This window comes from Typopeltis vanoorti, chromosome 9 (genome assembly GCF_054136105.1).
Source record: "Typopeltis vanoorti isolate ZY-2024b chromosome 9, IOZ_Tvanoo_1.0, whole genome shotgun sequence".
Lineage (NCBI taxonomy): Eukaryota > Metazoa > Arthropoda > Arachnida > Uropygi > Thelyphonidae > Typopeltis > Typopeltis vanoorti.
Genome location: NC_143557.1, coordinates 1,815,238 through 1,832,511, shown reverse-complemented (window position 1 = coordinate 1,832,511; position 17,274 = coordinate 1,815,238). Strand labels below are relative to the sequence as shown.

Below are 17,274 nucleotides of genomic sequence, written 5' to 3'. Positions count from 1 at the left end.
TCATCTACTTATATGTGTCTGTATTATCCTTTCACCCATTCTGTTGGTGTATTTAACATTCCCGAAACAGTCTTTATCACTCGCTCTGGTATTTCTCTAATAGAAATCTAGATATCTGTATATAAATGCCTCTTATTGCATTCACTTCCTTATTGTTATCAATGTTCTTTGCATTACTGCAGCAGTTTTGTTGTTTCAAGGATACTTGCGACATAAGACTGAATGATATAATCACGTAATCACAAGAAAGATATTTATTTAACCAAATATGTCGGTCTGGAAATAGCAGACCATCGTCAGTGGCATTACATGAACAGTTTAAAAAATACAAGCTAGAATACTAACAATAGATCGTTAAAATTAGAACACGCCGCGTTATGTTATATCACTAAGTATGAAATAGAATATTTTGAAGTAGAAAAATAATTGAATTTGCTATTAAAAAAATTAATTAATGAGTAATCTTGATTAGACTTTCCCAGATTTTTGATATAGACATACAGTCATTACGATTCAGGTTGGGGCGATGGAGCAAGGCCTCCACGCTTTACTTGAACAAACGTTCAAACCTATAACGGGATCTAGGTAAGAGGAGAGTCCTGGACCAAAGATGCTCTGGTCAGTTTCAATCCCGTGTTGAGCCAATCCAGATTTTTTCAGGTTTGTTGTGAAGAATGGATGATTGATGTTCTTGGATTCTTTTTTCAAGAGAACGTCCAGTTTGTCCAAAATAGGATAGATCACAGTTGCACGGAATTTGATAAACTCCAAGAAGAGAGATAAAGTTGAGCGTTTGTCTTTAGGAGAAGGAAAATGAGAAGACAATTTGTTAAGAGGTGAATAAGTAACTGTTAAATCATATTTCTTTAAAATTCTTGCGATAGGTTCTGAGATACTGGGGATATAAGGAATAGGCACTCGACGTATTGAAACTTTGTTGTGTTGTGGAGGATTATAAGAATTGAGAAGACGTTGAGTACTTTTTTCAAAAAAGCCAAATATTCTTACTACAGTATACAGGAAACCAACATTCACAGGTCGTTATATTCTTAAAGAATCAGCCTATCATCCATGTCAAGAAAGAGGAATTATAAAATGCCTCATCAGAAGAGCCAAAACTAATTGTTCTACTTTTGATTATCTACAAAAAGAATTTTCTACTATCCAACAACACATGAAACTCAATGGCTTTTCTGAGAAAAGTACTTAATGTCTTTACGGGACGAAAAACCCGAGTTTCCGGGAGCAAAAATCAGCTAGCCCGTGCCAGAGATCGACTAACTCTGGAACCGGTGATGAAAAGGCTTAGAAAAAGTTCCTCTAGTCGGCGGGTAGATTCGAACTCCTTTTGTCGTGCGGTAATGCGCTGTAGAGTGCAAGACTGAGCTACACAGGCGGAAAATGTCGATTTTGTCCCGTTTTTAATAAAACTATAAATATACTTGGGGTGCTTAAGGGTCAAAGCTGTAAACTGAGAGGAGACCTCCACATAGCCTTTAAAGGAATGCGGAGAACCGACCAGGGCTTGTGACCTAATGTCCAATCCTCACCTTCTCGTGGTGCACCCTGTTGGGTATCTACTTGGATACTGAACGGACGAGGATGGGCGGGCAATTTGGGATTAACCGACCAAATTGTATTCTTATTGGTTAAACCAAAATAAAAAATGATGGTACAACATGACAAAATTTCATGCCGGCTGGGGCAACGCCCTGTTAAAAAAGGCCCCCGTTGTTTTCGCCAGGGAACAAGGGCGAACAGCGAAAAGTCAGCTACTGGAACAAATCTGAAAATAAACCCCAACTCAACATCACCAGAGTTAAAGATCGGTACTATCAACATAAGAAGCCTGAATGGCAAAGAAATGGAGCTAGCTGAGGAATTAGATAAGTACCAGATCGACATAATAGGGGTGACTGAAACAAAAAGGACAAAAACTGGTGAGATCTTTCTGAGCAATAAATACAAAATGTTATATTCAGGCAATGACAATCAACGAAAAGAAGGAGTAGCCATAGTATTCAACACAAAATACGAGGCTAATCTTCTTGAATGGCAGTCAGTCTCAAGTAGAGTAATGTGGGCAAATATGAGAATAGGGACCTGGACAATGAGACTTATTTGTGCCTATGGTACCACAGAAGGTCCTACTAAGGTAGAAGTGTAGGAATTTTTTGATTCTTTAGAAAAAGCAACTGACAGAATGAAAAATGAAAAGTTGGTCCTTGTTGGGGATCTAAATAGCAGAGTAGGAAATGATTGTGAGACATACAAAAATATTTTGGGAAAATTTGGAGAAAAGAGCAAAGCTAATAATAATGGCAAATATCTGTTGGATTTCTGCTCAGGACATGGACTGGTTATTACTAACACCATGTTCCAACATAAAAATGTGCACAAATTCACATGGAGAGAAGAGGCTAGGAATAAGAAAAGTCTCATTGACTATGTTATTGTTGATAGTGATGTTTTCTCCCTGGTGCAGGACACCAGAGTGTACAGAGGATTTGAAATTGGAAGTGATCACTATTTATTCTTGAGTAGGATAAAATTGAATTTCATTCTGAAAAGAATAACATGTAAGAAAGTTTTCAAGCGAATGAAAGTTGAGCAGCTCTCAGATGTGAGCTGTAGACTAAAATACACAAAGATTCTTGAAGGAAAAATGAAAGAGTTTGAGAACAGGAATCAAACCTTGGAGATTCATTGGCAAACTCTGAAGAAAACATTGATTGATTCTGCCAGAGAGGCATGTGGTGAGGTGTTTGTAAGGATAAAAAAATCAGAACTCCCTGGGGGACACAGGAGGTTAAAGAGGCAGTGAAGGAAAAGAAGAAAGCATACCAACAGTTCCTGTCAAATAAGTCAGCTTGTGCTGTTAGAGAATATAGAGACAAATGCAAGAATGCTAAACACTGTGTAAAACTAGCTAAACAAAAGTCATGGGAGGACTTTGGCAAGAACATAGAAAATAAATATCAAGAAGGTGGCAAAATATTCTGGAGGTTGTTGAAGAAGCTTAAGAATGGAGGAAAGAGTGCTATAAAAGGAATTAGAGATGGTAAAGGTGATATGAAAACAGGAGAAAAAGATGTCCTTAAAGTATGTAGTAATTACTTTGGAAAACTGCTAAATGAAACAAGCAGTGATGACAGCACAGTGGTAAAAAACACTGACCAGGCATGCAGTCAGGAATACATATCCATACTTGAAGTAGAAAAAGCCATCAAAGGCTTGAAATGTGGAAAGGCAGCAGGAGTAGACGATATTCGACCAGAAATGCTGACGTGTGGTAGTATTACAGTCTTACAGTGGCTGCACTGCATAGTTCAGAAAGCCTGGAAAGAGGGACGAATCCCCGATGATTGGAGTAGAGCTCTCATAGTACCCATATATAAAAAGGGAAATAAAACTGCATGTGAGAATTACAGAGGTATTTCCCTACTGAGTGTTCCTGGCAAAATCTATGCAAGTATACTTGAGAAACGGTTGAGAACAATTGTGGAAGAAAAGCTTGGTGAAGAACAAGCTGGATTCAGGCCAAATAGAGGCTGTCAGGATCAGATCTTCACTTTACGACAAATAGTCGAGAAAGCATGGGAATATAACAAAGATCTGTATTTAAGTTTTGTCGATCTGGAAAAGTCATATGACAAGGTGCCAAGAGAGAAGCTATTCAATACGCTGCAGTTATATGGTGTCAATGGAACATTATATCAAGCAATACTTAGTCTTTATTTGAGTTGTATGTCAGCAGTTAGAATTGAAGGAAGTACAGGAAGAAGGTTTAATGTTAAATCTGGTGTGAGACAAGGATGTACATTATCCCCTCTGTTATTCAGAGGGGATAATGTACATCCTTGTACATTATCTCCTCTGAATGAAGGAAAGTGGTATTAAACATGATATCGAAATTGGAGATGTTAATGTCAGCTCTCTGCTCTATGCGGATGATGTTATTCTTCTAAATAAATCCGCTACAAGTCTGCAAGATTCTCTGACTAAATTGAATAGCTCTTGTAATAGATATGGTATGAAGGTCAGCAATAAAAAGACAAAGACAATGAAAATAGGCAGAATCATTGAAAATGTCAACTGTGTTGTGAATCGAGAACCTGTGGAACAAGTAAAACATTTCCGCTATTTAGGCACGATTTTTACTGAAGATGGTAAATTAAATATAGAAATAGATAACAGAATCAGCAAAGCTGGTATGGTGGGAAGTCAATTGAATAAATTCATATGGAATAAGAGAGAAATTAGTCGCAACACTAAATTAGCTGTATACAAGACAGTGTTCAAACCAGTTTTAACTTATGGATCTGAGAACTGGGTCAGAAGTAAAACACTTGACCAAAGACTAGAGACTTCAGATATGAGAGTCCTGAGAAAGATTATAGGCGTGAACAGGTGGCATCAATGGCAGTATCATATTAAAAACGAGGATATTAAGAAAGAACTTGACATTGTCAGCATCCAGGAATGCGTTAGCAGAGCTAATCTCAGATGGTATGGTCACTTAAATAGAATGGGCGTGGAAAGATTAGCAAAACAAGTGTTCTCTGCCAGGTTGGCAGGAAAACGACCGAGAGGAAGACCAAGATATAGGTGGATTGATACGGTACAAAGTGCTTTAGACGATAGAAATATAAGATCTGATAATATTGGAGTGTTGACAAGTAACAGACTGATTTGGAGGAAAATTGTAGATAGGAAATTAATAAAGATGTAATTTTTTTCATGTAGTACTATCATATCCTGTACATCTCTTGAGGGTACATGGCAGGAATTTGATGATGCTGATGATAAATATACTTAAAAAATCAACTAATGCCTTTTATTCCCTAATAAGGAGTAGGCGATGCTTTTGGAGACTGAGTGGGCCGTTCAATCTCCACCGGTAGCCAATCAGAGATAGCCCACCCATCTCCATTACTAATTATAGCAGCCACCGATGATGAGGCTAGCAAACAAGTGCTGCCATCTCTTGGTACCTAACCCTAACAACATATGTCACTGTCTGAAATAATGTGGGTACTACGGTCGATTTTCTTGAGTTTACAGGACGAAAAACCCGAGTTTCCTGGAGGAAAAACCCGCTTGCCTGTGCCAGAGATTGACTAACTCTGAAACCGGTCGAAGATAGGCTTAGAAACAGTTCCTCCAGTCAGCTACTAGACTAGAACCTAGGTCTAACTTCAAGCAGCCAAGCGCAGAGGATACAAACACCACTTCCACTGAGCTACACAGGCCTACTATAAATATACTTTCATATGAATAATAATCATAAATTATTATTCATAATCTATAATCGTATATCAATATCATGGATACCAGTAATTTGTATAACCATGGAGTCGCATTGTTCGATACTAAATATCGATATCTGCAGTGGTTTATTCAGAGGAAAAAATGCATGTTGGCAATACTTGCACGTCTCAGGTGCGGCGTATGTTCTGCTGTAGAAGTATTTTTTGTTTTGCCTGCATACTAACTGGTGACTTTGTTATTCAATGGCAGTGGTTTAAATTTCATATTTTTTAAAGTTTTAAGTCTTATTTTTTTAGAGCGTTAAGTCTATCCTTGCAATGTCAAAGAGGCCAAACTGCAGTTTTAATGGCGATCTCTAGGAAGAATTGAAATTCATTTAACTGGACAAGCTATATACAACTGATGATACAAAAGTACAGATTTTTTTCTGAAATGAGCTAAAAACGGCTAGACTTTGAAAACGTTTGTATTATTATAGTTTATTCTTTGTCTTCCCGTAAGTACAGCACCTGTTGAGAGAATATTTTCTGTTATGAACAGTATGCGGTCAAAGAAGAAATCTAGATTAAGTGTTGAGCCATTGAGGGCTATGTTAGTTGTAAGACAAAATATTGTGTCATGGAGTGTGAGAAGTTTTATGATAAGAGTTGAAAGACCGAAATTTGTTGCATAAGATCACTTCATTGGAGAAATAATCATGGTACGATCGTGGTGAAATACAGTCCCCCCTCTACGTCTACCTAAATTTTTGTATGAGTTCTGGCGAGAATAATGGTAAGCTCAATATGTTTAAGTAATAAAACTTTTTTTATCGTCTTACTTTCTCATGAATACAGAATATTACATAACCCCTATCCCGTTTTTGTCGCAAGGAAATATGGTCAGCCTATTACTAAGTAATTTCAATTTCACAAAAAATTATATCGTTGTTTAATCCTTTGTCCAAACTTTACCTACTTCCAAGTCGAAGTATGCATTCCATATTATGAGACACTAAGGCAATTGATGTGGAATCAACTTCTAGAAACAAATAGCCTAGTTGTGAAGATTCTTCACTCGCAAACTGCTAAAGGATTGAACAAGAATATAATTTCTAGTCAAGTTTATACTAATCATTTATGTTTTTTGTTACTTTATTTTCATCATTTTGATTTGGATCCGATAGAGCTCCGTAATGGAGCCCTTGACTTGCCGACTAATATTCTAATACGCATGCGGATTAGAATTGTGCGAAGTATGGCGGACGATACTGTTTATTGTGGGACTTGGAGGGTAAGTTATGCTACAAATATTCGTTGATTGCACGTGTTTTTTTTTTATTTTATTTTTCTGCTGAAGTTGTTATTTGAAATACTAGGTCTGGTTTGAGTATTATCTTTCATTGGGAAAATTAAACAGTATGGGATACGTGAGGAATATCGAATATTTGCACCGTACAGCTGATGTGACAGTTAGTGGAATTGCTTAAGCAGCTAAAAACCGATGTCACAGGTTTAAAATGTTTTACTTATATTATCCCAAATATTTTATAGAGCGGTTTGTGGGGGAATGGAAAAGAAAGTGTTCGTTTAATCAGAACTAATTTGGTTCATATCTCGCGTTTTCTATCACATTTTAAGGACACACTAGACCGTTATGATTAATACCTTGCGTATAATATATATCTTGTTTCGCGTTTTCACTTATTCAGTTTTAGAATACATATTAATCCTGTTTGCTTAGTAACCTGGCTGACCGTCGGTACTGTGTATTACTAATGAATGTTTACGCGTTTGTTTACTGGGCCCATTTGCGTGAGGAAAAATGCCAGCTGCCCAGAAAGGGAAGATGATATTTCCAGCCAACCATCATTAGCTGAAAGGGTTTCACTACTGTTATGATTTGGATCGAACCGATGTCTTTTCATGTCACACTCGCAGTTGGCACTGGACGAATTGTATCGTGTTGTATTTAGCCAAAAGAATTGGGCAGATGACAAATCGTTACATGTGCCTGTTATGTGTATTTTACCATTTTTAAAAGTAATATTTGTGTGAATAATTCTAATTTTCCCCACATACACACCATATTGCATAGCAAAAACCAAAGAAGTTTTATTGTAGCACTAAGTACAACGGCCTATTTCAATATAATAAGTGAAATTTTATTGTAAGAATTTTAGATGATTATCATTCTGTTGTTTTACACCAAGAAGAAACTTCGTTTAGTTTTTGGAGTTTAATTCCAAGAAAAGACATGCTATTTTTTATGTTTATTTTTGGAAATTATTTGGAGTAATAAGAAACTTAATGCAAAATCTACATTTTGAATCTATTGATAGATCACTAACTCTATTTGACACATTATTTTATGAAAATGTTAAATTTTTATAATTATTTTATAAAAGCAAAATAACAACTGGGCTGTCATTTGCTTTTTAAGCAAGTTTGGAATTTTTGGTAACTGTATGGTAAATAAACTGAGAGATTTTCCATTCTTAACTTTTTATTCACTACCTGTATGTAAAATCATCTCAAGTTCAATAGTTATCAATAATTAGAACACATGCAAATTTTTCTCTCTGTGGAGTTCACATCTTGCTCACTCTTTCTCAAAGTAACATTTCCCAGTAAATTAAGAAAAAAACATTTTTAGTTGTCCTTGTTATCGAAATTTTAAAGATCGGCCATGTGTTTGGACCACGATGGGCAGCTTGCAGTTTACGAACGGCTCTTGCTGTGTGGAGAAATTACCCAGCTTTATGCAAGCATTTTGCATCGAATGATAAATATAAGGGCTTTTTAAACCGACTTCTCAATTTGGAATTTTTAAAAGATCTAGCATTAATGATTGATATCCTACAATAATTATCATATCTGTCAGAAGCTCTGCAAAGTCTCAGTATAAGGGCTAACTCCTTAATCATGCGAAGAATTAATGATTTTAAAAATTCTGTAGGTTCTTATGAATCTAAAATTGATACCATGTTAAAATCAAAAGAATTTGAAGGAATGGCAATTTAGAACAAAATTGGATTTCACAAACTACCATGAGAAGCATTACTAAACTCTCTTATAATGTCTTTAAAGGATAGATTAATGCTGCAAAGTAAAACTTAAAAATGAAAATTGAGGATTTTGAAGATTAAGAACTGAAAAACATTTTAAATGTATGTTATCCTGAAACATGGCATATGGAAGAAGTTATGTGTCCATGATTAGAAGGAGAAAAGAGAATAAGATCTCTAAATTTTATTTTAAAATATGAAATTAAAATTAATGACTTTAGAGATTTAGTGGAAATAGCTTTGACTGGAAAGTTACAAAACGAAATTCCCTGCTGTTTAATTTATTTTTTAATGATATTTTGTATGAATTGACTGGAGATCTACAAATATTTGCTGATGATGCAAAGTTGGGTTATGTTATCAGAGGTATTGCTGATAAAATATTTCTGTAAAGAATGTCAATCCATTCTCTACAGAAAGATTTGAATAGACTTTTAGCTTGGATACATCAGTTGGGGTTGTAGTTTTAATATTAATAAATGCAGGTATTACACTTTGGAGTACAGAGATATAAGATTGCATACTGTATTGGTGGAGCTGTACTTCAGGAAGTGGATGAGATTCAAGATCTTGGGGATGGCACATTGTATTGTGTATTGTATCACTGCTATGATAAAAAGTACATTGATGTGAAGGAATAAAGAGGTGGTGGTACCTTTATAGAAGGCATTGGTCTTGACCACACATGCACAATAGTCCATCTGTGGTCAGACTCAACCAGCAACATATCTGTTATAATGAACCCTGAATGCAAGGAGTTAAAATAATTTCAGAATTCATTATGATATGTCGCTGGTTGAGTGGACCTCCCACAATGAATCTATTGACTCCATGGAGATTACCAAAATAATTGGCATTAAGAATGATAGAAATAAATGTATTAAAAAAATAAATAGCAACGATTTTGAAAGCCATGGATAAGTTAGTTTTTTTTTTCATTGCGTATTATATTTGATTAACACATTTTCACTCAATATGGCATTTTCATGGGATACATTAACTGTATAAAATGAGAGATTTCTGTATTAGTTATTAGTTGAGAATGTTAAATTCTCCATTGGGAAGCAAGTGGCATTTGTTCCATCTGTAGTTTAATTTTATAGAAGTGTCCTTAGAATCACTCAATAAATGCGGTACTCTTAAATCCTGTTCAAGGGATTATTTTCATGCCTGTTTCAGTAACTGAAGGAAAGATGTTTTCCATGAGTTTGCTTGATAGAAGATATAAGCAGAATAGTCAAGTGAAATCTTCACCTTTTTTTTTAATGTTGCTTTCACGAAAGATTACATACTTGTAGTAAATTTTGTACCATGGGTGGGTTAAGGATATTTTTTCTATTTTTATCAATGTTATATATATATATATATATATATATATATATATATATATATATTTATTTATTTATTTATGTAGTCCAGAAACCCTGCTCTAGAGATCAAATGTAGAACTTTTTCAAGCCACTTCAGACTTCCAATATGCAGAGCTGTGATCTCACACTGGGTGATGTGAAAGTCATCTCCCATCTAAAGACTGTACGAGGTTGGTCTGAAATGTCCTCGACCATAGATGGCAATACTATTGGCAATATTTTTTTTTTCTAAGTTGGTATGTCTGTCATAAGCATCCATGTGAAATTGCAAGTCATTCTATCAAGTAGTTTGTTTTATGCATCTGTCTTAAGCAAAAGCATTGTCTGTATCCCTTGAAATGGATAAAATTGAGTATCATGTGGTTATAAAATTCTTTTTAAAAGAAGGTTTAATGGCAAAAGAAATTCATAAAAGTTTATGGGCACTTTTCTTCTTCGTTTTCAATAATTAACAAATGGGCTGCCAAGTTTAAATGTGGCCATACAAGTTTTGAAGATGATCCATGTGAAGGACATCCAAAAAGTGTAACAACACCAGAAATCATTGATCAAGTGCACAATATGGTATTGGATGACTGGCGAGTCAAAGTGCATGCAATTGCTGAGACTATAGGCATTTCAAAAGAATGTGTAGGATATTTTTTGCATGAAGAATTACAAATGAAAACCTTGGCGCAAGATGGGTGCCACACTTGTTCACAGCAGATCAAAAGCGCACTCACATGAAAATCTCTGAACAATGCTTGGGACATTTTAACAAGAATAAAACTGATTTTTTGCATCCATTTATTACTATGGATGAGACTTGGATTCACCATTACACACCAGAATCCAAACAGCAGTCAAAACAGTGGACAGAAGCCAGTTGTTCAGCACCAAAGAAGACAAAGTCAGTTCCATCAGCAGGAAAGTTCATGGCATCAGTGTTTTGGAATGCTAAAGTCATTTGTCTATTAATTATCATGAAAAGGGTAAAACAATAACCGGGGAATATTATTCCGATCTTTTAACCAGACTGTACGAAAAACTTTGTGAGAAAAGACCCGGTTTGCAGAAGGAAAAAAATCATCTTTCATCAGGACAATGCACCTGCCCACAAAGGTGCTTTGGAAATGGGAAAATTAAGGGATCTGCACTATGAATTGTTGGAACATCCACCCTATTCCCCAGAAGTCTGAGGGAGCCAGATTTGGCTCCCTCAGACTTCTGGGGAATAGGGTGGATGTTCTATTCTATCTCTTCCCAAAACTAAAATTCTTCCTGACTGGTCAGCGTTTTTCTTCAAATCAAGAGGTGATTGCAGCTGTAGAGGAGTGTTTTGCAGATCTAACTGAGAACCACTACAAGGATGGGATAATGGCACTGGAACATCACTGGAATAAATGTATAGTCCTAAACCTGTGCTGGTTAGGTGGGAAAATATAACAAAAGTGGTAAGGTGGTGTCCCACAGACCCACCCAAATAATGTAGTGTATTATAGAAATCCATATATTTTTAATCATTATTAGATTACGTATTGTTTAAGTGTCCTGTAATTTTATAGAATAAAAACGCAGATCTACAAAATTAAATTTTTATTACCCCAAAATACTTAACTAATTAAACATTCTTATTTTTCAACAAAAATATACTCTTCCTAGCTTATATAATGAACGAACTAAATAAATTAGTATTTTTTAGGCACTTTGGTATTGGTTTACAAAAGGAACATATACATTTTAAGAAGCTAATACAATAATAAGCATTTAGCCTTCAGATTCCAATGATATCACTAATTAAATATTTTTATTTTCTGTAATTGCACAGTCAGAGCACCTTAGAATTATGTGATCGAGACACACGTATTTTGCTTGCTGAACTTAAACTTGCTTGAATGCAACAGCCTGTCGTCTATGGCGTCGAGTAGCGGCAGGGAAAACAATATCGAGGCATGACTCACTGCCACGCGGTGTTAAAAAGTTGTAGTCAATTAAAATCTTTGGGGTATGTGACACCCCACCTTACTAACGCCGAGTTAAGGGAGATTATGTTGAAAAATAAAATAACTTTGAAATTATAAATTCGTTTTTCATTGTCAGGCTGAGAACTTTTCAGACCACCCCGTATGCTAACCATTCAGGCAACCAGGCCAGCAATTGTGATATAAAGAATTTGAGATAAGACAAACTTCTGAATGAGTAGGGAAAAAAAAAAGGAAGGAAGATAAAGAAAGTAGACAGTGATGAGATAAATGCTGTCCACCCAAGGAAGTTCTCATTTGGACAAATGAAACTATTGAACTTTCTTCTGAATTCTAAGTTCAATTTATTTTGTATGTTGACTATTTTTAAGTGTGAGGATCAGAGTGAAAGATTATTTTTCAGCTCATATTGAATTTATAATTTTTAGATACTTATTTTTTTGTATATAATAAGAATTCAGATATATAGAATATTATAAATTATTTATTAATTATAATTCTGTGATGTATTTTTCAGCTTTCCTTAGAAGGATAAAGAGATTGACAACATACTGAACTGTATCTATTGTATATAATTATGTTTGCAGTAAATATATTACTTTTTAAAAAAATATATACTTGAGCTTTATTCTTTGAAATACACAACATACTGATTTTGAAGTCAATGCACCAACATGGGTATGAATCTAAAACATTGCAACCAGCCAGTGTACAACATAAAATTATTTATAAATAATTATTTTCCATGACTGACCTAACATAAAAGATTGTATATAGACATAAGTGTGGGTGCAGAGCATTTACATTAGAATATTTTATCATTTTCATGGTATTTATCTTCTATATTCTTACCAGTCTTCTGATTAGTTGTGTTCAGCTGCTTTTACACATAGTTTAGTGCACATTTTTCTCTGTATTTTCGTAATGCATTTACCAGCTTAATGCCTAGGAACGTTCTATCTTTATATGCTATCTTCTTTATTATTATTCATGACACCTCCAAGGAGTCCGAAGACTCATCGTGGGAGGATGCCTACTATAGAACTGTCTCCACCACTACACTGAATCTCTATTACCAATCATCCCCATCAACGCCATCTACCGCCCACCACCACAACTAGCATTTTTTGTCTGTAAATTGCGTGTGTTCTGAAGGGCTGATTTGTCTGTATGTGGGATGAAAAACCAGAGTTTCCAGGTGGAAAAACCCTGCTACCTCCGTATGAACTTCTTTTCAAGGACTGCTTCTTTAATTTATAGTACCCACCCAAGAGTGCTGATTTTTCTGTCCTTGTACACAACTTCACATTCCTCCCAACTGATTCACCCAATGTTTTCTTCAGAGTTTGCCATTGAGACTCATAGGGTTGGTTCTTGTTTTCAAACTTCAATTTTTTTCTTGAGGAATATTTATGTTTCAGTATATAGTTCACCTCTAAAAGCAACTGCCCTTGAATTCCTTTTAAAACTTTCTGCTGTTTTTCTTTTCCATATGATATTCATTTCTCTCCTACTTAAAACTAAGTGTCAAACATTTCCAGTTTCAAATCCCCTGTATTGTATCCTGAACAATTTTGAAGATATCAGTATGATAACACTCTCCCCCCCCCCCCTTATGTTCTCAGAAATCATCTCATTTCTGTTTGTAATTGTTGATTAACTTTTTTTTTTTCTTTCCATTCCAAATATCAGATCTGTAAATTAAAGCTAGTTTGAATGCTGTCTTGCATATTACTGGTTTGGTGTTTTCTCCAATTTTTCTTATTCCAAATAAATTTACAAAGAAACTACTCACTGCATGAACCCCCTCTAGCCTTTCACACAAGGCATTTTAGGAATTCTAAATAGCTTTTGGATACCTTCAAGTTTACTTGTTCTGATATTTTGTGCTCCAGAATTAATGCCCATCCTATATTGTCTTTCACACTCTTTCATACTCGCCTGACATTGACTCTACAGCATGGCAATAAGCTATATTTGACCTATCCCAAAGATAAGGATAAAAAAATAAAGGCCATCACACTATATTATTCCATGGGCTAATCTTATTTCTGCCCAAAATGAATGGCAAAAATCATTAATAGTCAACTCCTTCACTACCTGGAAACTTGCCAATTAATCAGTGACCACTAATATGGATTCTGCCATTCTTGATGCATAGCAGTCTTCTTGCCAACATCACTCATCTATGAACACAAGCTGTGCAGAAGTTTGGAGAAACCAATATGGTTGCACTTGACATTTCCAGGATATTTCAGTGGGTGTATCACCAAGTGCTTATCAGATTATCATCTTAGTTTACTACTGACATTTTCTACATGCCGTTGAGAATGGCTTTCTTTATTCAGATTTATACAGGATAAAGAGTATGGGCAAAAATACAGAGTTATAGGATACTCCAGTAATGATAAGATTACTGGAGTATCCTATAACTCTGTATTTTTGCCCATACTCTTTATCCTGTTCATATTTTATGTACTGTCATTAACCTCAAATTCTGTGTATAGTTTTGCCAATGACATTACTCTCCAAACCACTTTATTTTAACTTTTAACACATAGAAAAGCTCATTTAGCTACAGGACGATTTTCCATAGTCTGTGTTTTAAACACTTATCTCCTGTCCATATTTCACTGATGCGAGGACAGCCTTGTCAATTTCATTGCCACCAAAACACTTTCCCTGTCTTATTTCATGCAAGAAAGACCATAGTTTATCTTTGCTTACAGTTGGTAATACTCAGATCTCCATGTGGGAACTACCTTAAACTTAAATTTCTAATATTTAAGTTTAAGGTAGTATATGGACTGACTTAAATTTCTAGCCTTTCCTGGCATATGCTAACACATCCATAACCTATTTTGCCCCCGCATACTAGGTATTCCATTTCCACTAAAGGCATTACTTCTCATTTATATAAACTGCTAACATGGTATAAATTCAAAATCCTACTCAGATCATTGTTCTCACATATGAAACTAGAAAACTTTCTAAAAATGTTTGATGGTATTCATAAGAGGATGATCTGGTTAATTGGTGATGCTTCTCACTCCATTCATTTTTTTCTTTACACATTATGCTTTGCTTGCCTGTGTGTAAATAAATTTGGCTTTTGCTGAATGGGACTTTTTTTTTTTTTTTTTCCTGCAGCCTAGACTGATAGAAATGGGGTGTTAGTGTCCCAGCATCTTTTTAGGAAGGCAGGCTGATTGAGTTGTCGAGACAGTTTTAGTTTCCTAGCTGAAATGTGCTATTGCTTCTCCAGTCGGAATTTGAATACATGTAGAATGGCTTAGTTATTCATAATAGCATTTCACAGTATAAACAACACTGAGAAGGTGAAAAAATAAGATTGATTTTTTGAACTTACTAATATTTTGCTGGTTTTTTCATTATCTTCATAGCATAATACACCCAATTCTCCATTTACACGAAGATTGGTTCCAGAAAAAAACTGTGTAAGAGAAACCATTTAAAAAAAGAATACAGTGCATATGAAAAAATAAATGAATGGTTCCAGATGTGAAAACTTGATACGAACAATAAGCTATTTTCAAACAAAATATGTATATGAAAATCATTGAATAAAACTATTTAATTTTAATGGAATTTTTTTTATTTTAAATTCTTATTTAAAGTATATACATATGTATCTTTCTTAAAGAAAATAGCGTGAACTAATTAAACAGAAATTAGAAAAGGCTCAAATACACTGCACATATGGTTATTAAATTTTATTCGCTGTCACTTTCTGACAGTAGCTGCATTCTTTTGTGTGAAACTGGAATAAATCACTTCCATCACTCGAAACACTTTGGCCTTCCTGTTCATACTGCAATGGCGAAACGTTTTCTTCAGTAAAAGGAACTAAATTAGCATTAATTTCCAGTAATTCTGACGGATGATTTTTTTCTTACCACAAACTCTGTAAGTAATTGTTGAGATCCTGTTTTGACTAGATCTTTGTATAATTCTTCATATCACACTATACATGACTTCGGTTCATGTTTAAACTGTTTAGCTCATTCATTATTTGGATCATGTGTAAGAAAATGACTTTGCAATTTACTAGCCATTTGAAGCCCTTCTTTAATTAATCCTGCAGCGAGTGGAATCTCATCATCACATTTTTCATTGAGATTCTCAAGGACAGCTTCTATTATTTTGTCATCACTAATAGCCTTGTCAACCATCAATTCTCAATATCTGCAGATGAAAAATCATCAAATCCTTCTCCACCAACTGCATGTGCTAATCTGATGATATTGGGATATTCAGTTGTATACAAAGGTATGGGGGTTTTCTTTTTCACACATTCTGGCCAAGAATGTGTAAGTAGCTTTCCAGCATGCATTTCAAGTTGGTGGTTTCAATTTTGATAATGCCAACTTAGCAAGTTTGATGCAATCCAAAATAGAAAATTTCTTCCACACATCAATAACTGTCAGTAAATTATCCTTATCTAATTTATCCAAAATGTATTGGAATGTTTTTATGTAGTAAGTTTTGAAGGTAGCTATCACACCCTGGTCTAGTGGTTGTATTAAAGATGTATTAATTGACAGAAAACAAAATTTCTCATTTGGGTGTTCTAATACAGGATGGCCAGAAGCATTGTCTATAATCAATAAAACTTTAAAGTCCAGATTTTTTTCATCAAATAGCGTTTAACTTCTGGAACAAAATAATGATGGAACCATTCATTAAAACTTTCTTTTGTAACCCAACTTTTTGTTTGTCTTTTAGTGCATTGGTAACATGTTAAAATCCACACCTCTCCCTGCCCGTGGGGCAGGGAGAGGTGTGGGATCAATTAATCTTAGGGATCAATTAATGAGCTATGGTTTTAATATACAATCTCTTGAAGTATTGCTGCAAAATAATAGTCACATGATCCCTAGCTGCTTTCAAGCCACCGATATGTTTTTTTTTGTGATTTCGCTATCTACTTTGCATTTTTTTTCCAAAAAAGCTGGTCTCATCTGCGTTCCAAACATGATTAGGAGTGTAGCCACCATTCTCAATAATTTTAGACAGTTTGAAAGAAATTCCCTAGCTGCCGGCTCATCTGCAGATGCGGATTCTCTTTTTATTTTTACATTATGAAACACATATCTTTTGAGAAATTTTGTAAGCCAACCTGTGCTTGCAGATTTTTTTTTTTTTTTTTTTATTAAAGTTGTTTGTACAACCATAATGCTTTCTCTTTGACATTTCTGCCTAAAGGTATTCCTTTTTGTGAGCAATCTTCTATCCATGTCACTAGGGCCTTTTCCATCTTTACTTTTATAATGTCTCTCATATACGATGACAGCTTGGTACCTATTTTGTTCCATAAAGAACAGATTTTCTAATGGACTCTTCTTTTTTCTTAATCGTTCTTCTCATAGTGACTTCGTTCAGTCCAAAATATTTCTCTAAGGATGTTGAACCTTCTCCAGCTGCTAAACAATCTAAAATTTGGATCTTAATTTCGAAAGAAATAGCTTTTCTTTTCTTCTGTCTAATCGAATTATCTGACACAGTGATTAATGGGGTAATGTTACGAAAATATCTTAAGATAATCAATAATTTTATTAATTTGATATTACATATACAAAACTTCAAAATTTAATATATACCTGTA

At 34.8% G+C, this 17,274-nt stretch overlaps 1 protein-coding gene across 1 annotated transcript in view; it reads left to right on the top strand.

The window, feature by feature from the left end:
* Nucleotides 1-6,507: 6,507 nt before the first annotated feature.
* The window catches only part of LOC150102843 (uncharacterized), an 836,492-nt gene continuing 825,725 nt past the window's right edge, over nucleotides 6,508-17,274 (top strand). Inside the window, exon 1 of the mRNA XM_090397955.1 lies at nucleotides 6,508-6,543. Within this exon, the coding sequence (XP_090254081.1) occupies nucleotides 6,508-6,543 (36 nt within the window). The remainder of the gene's footprint in view (nucleotides 6,544-17,274) is intronic.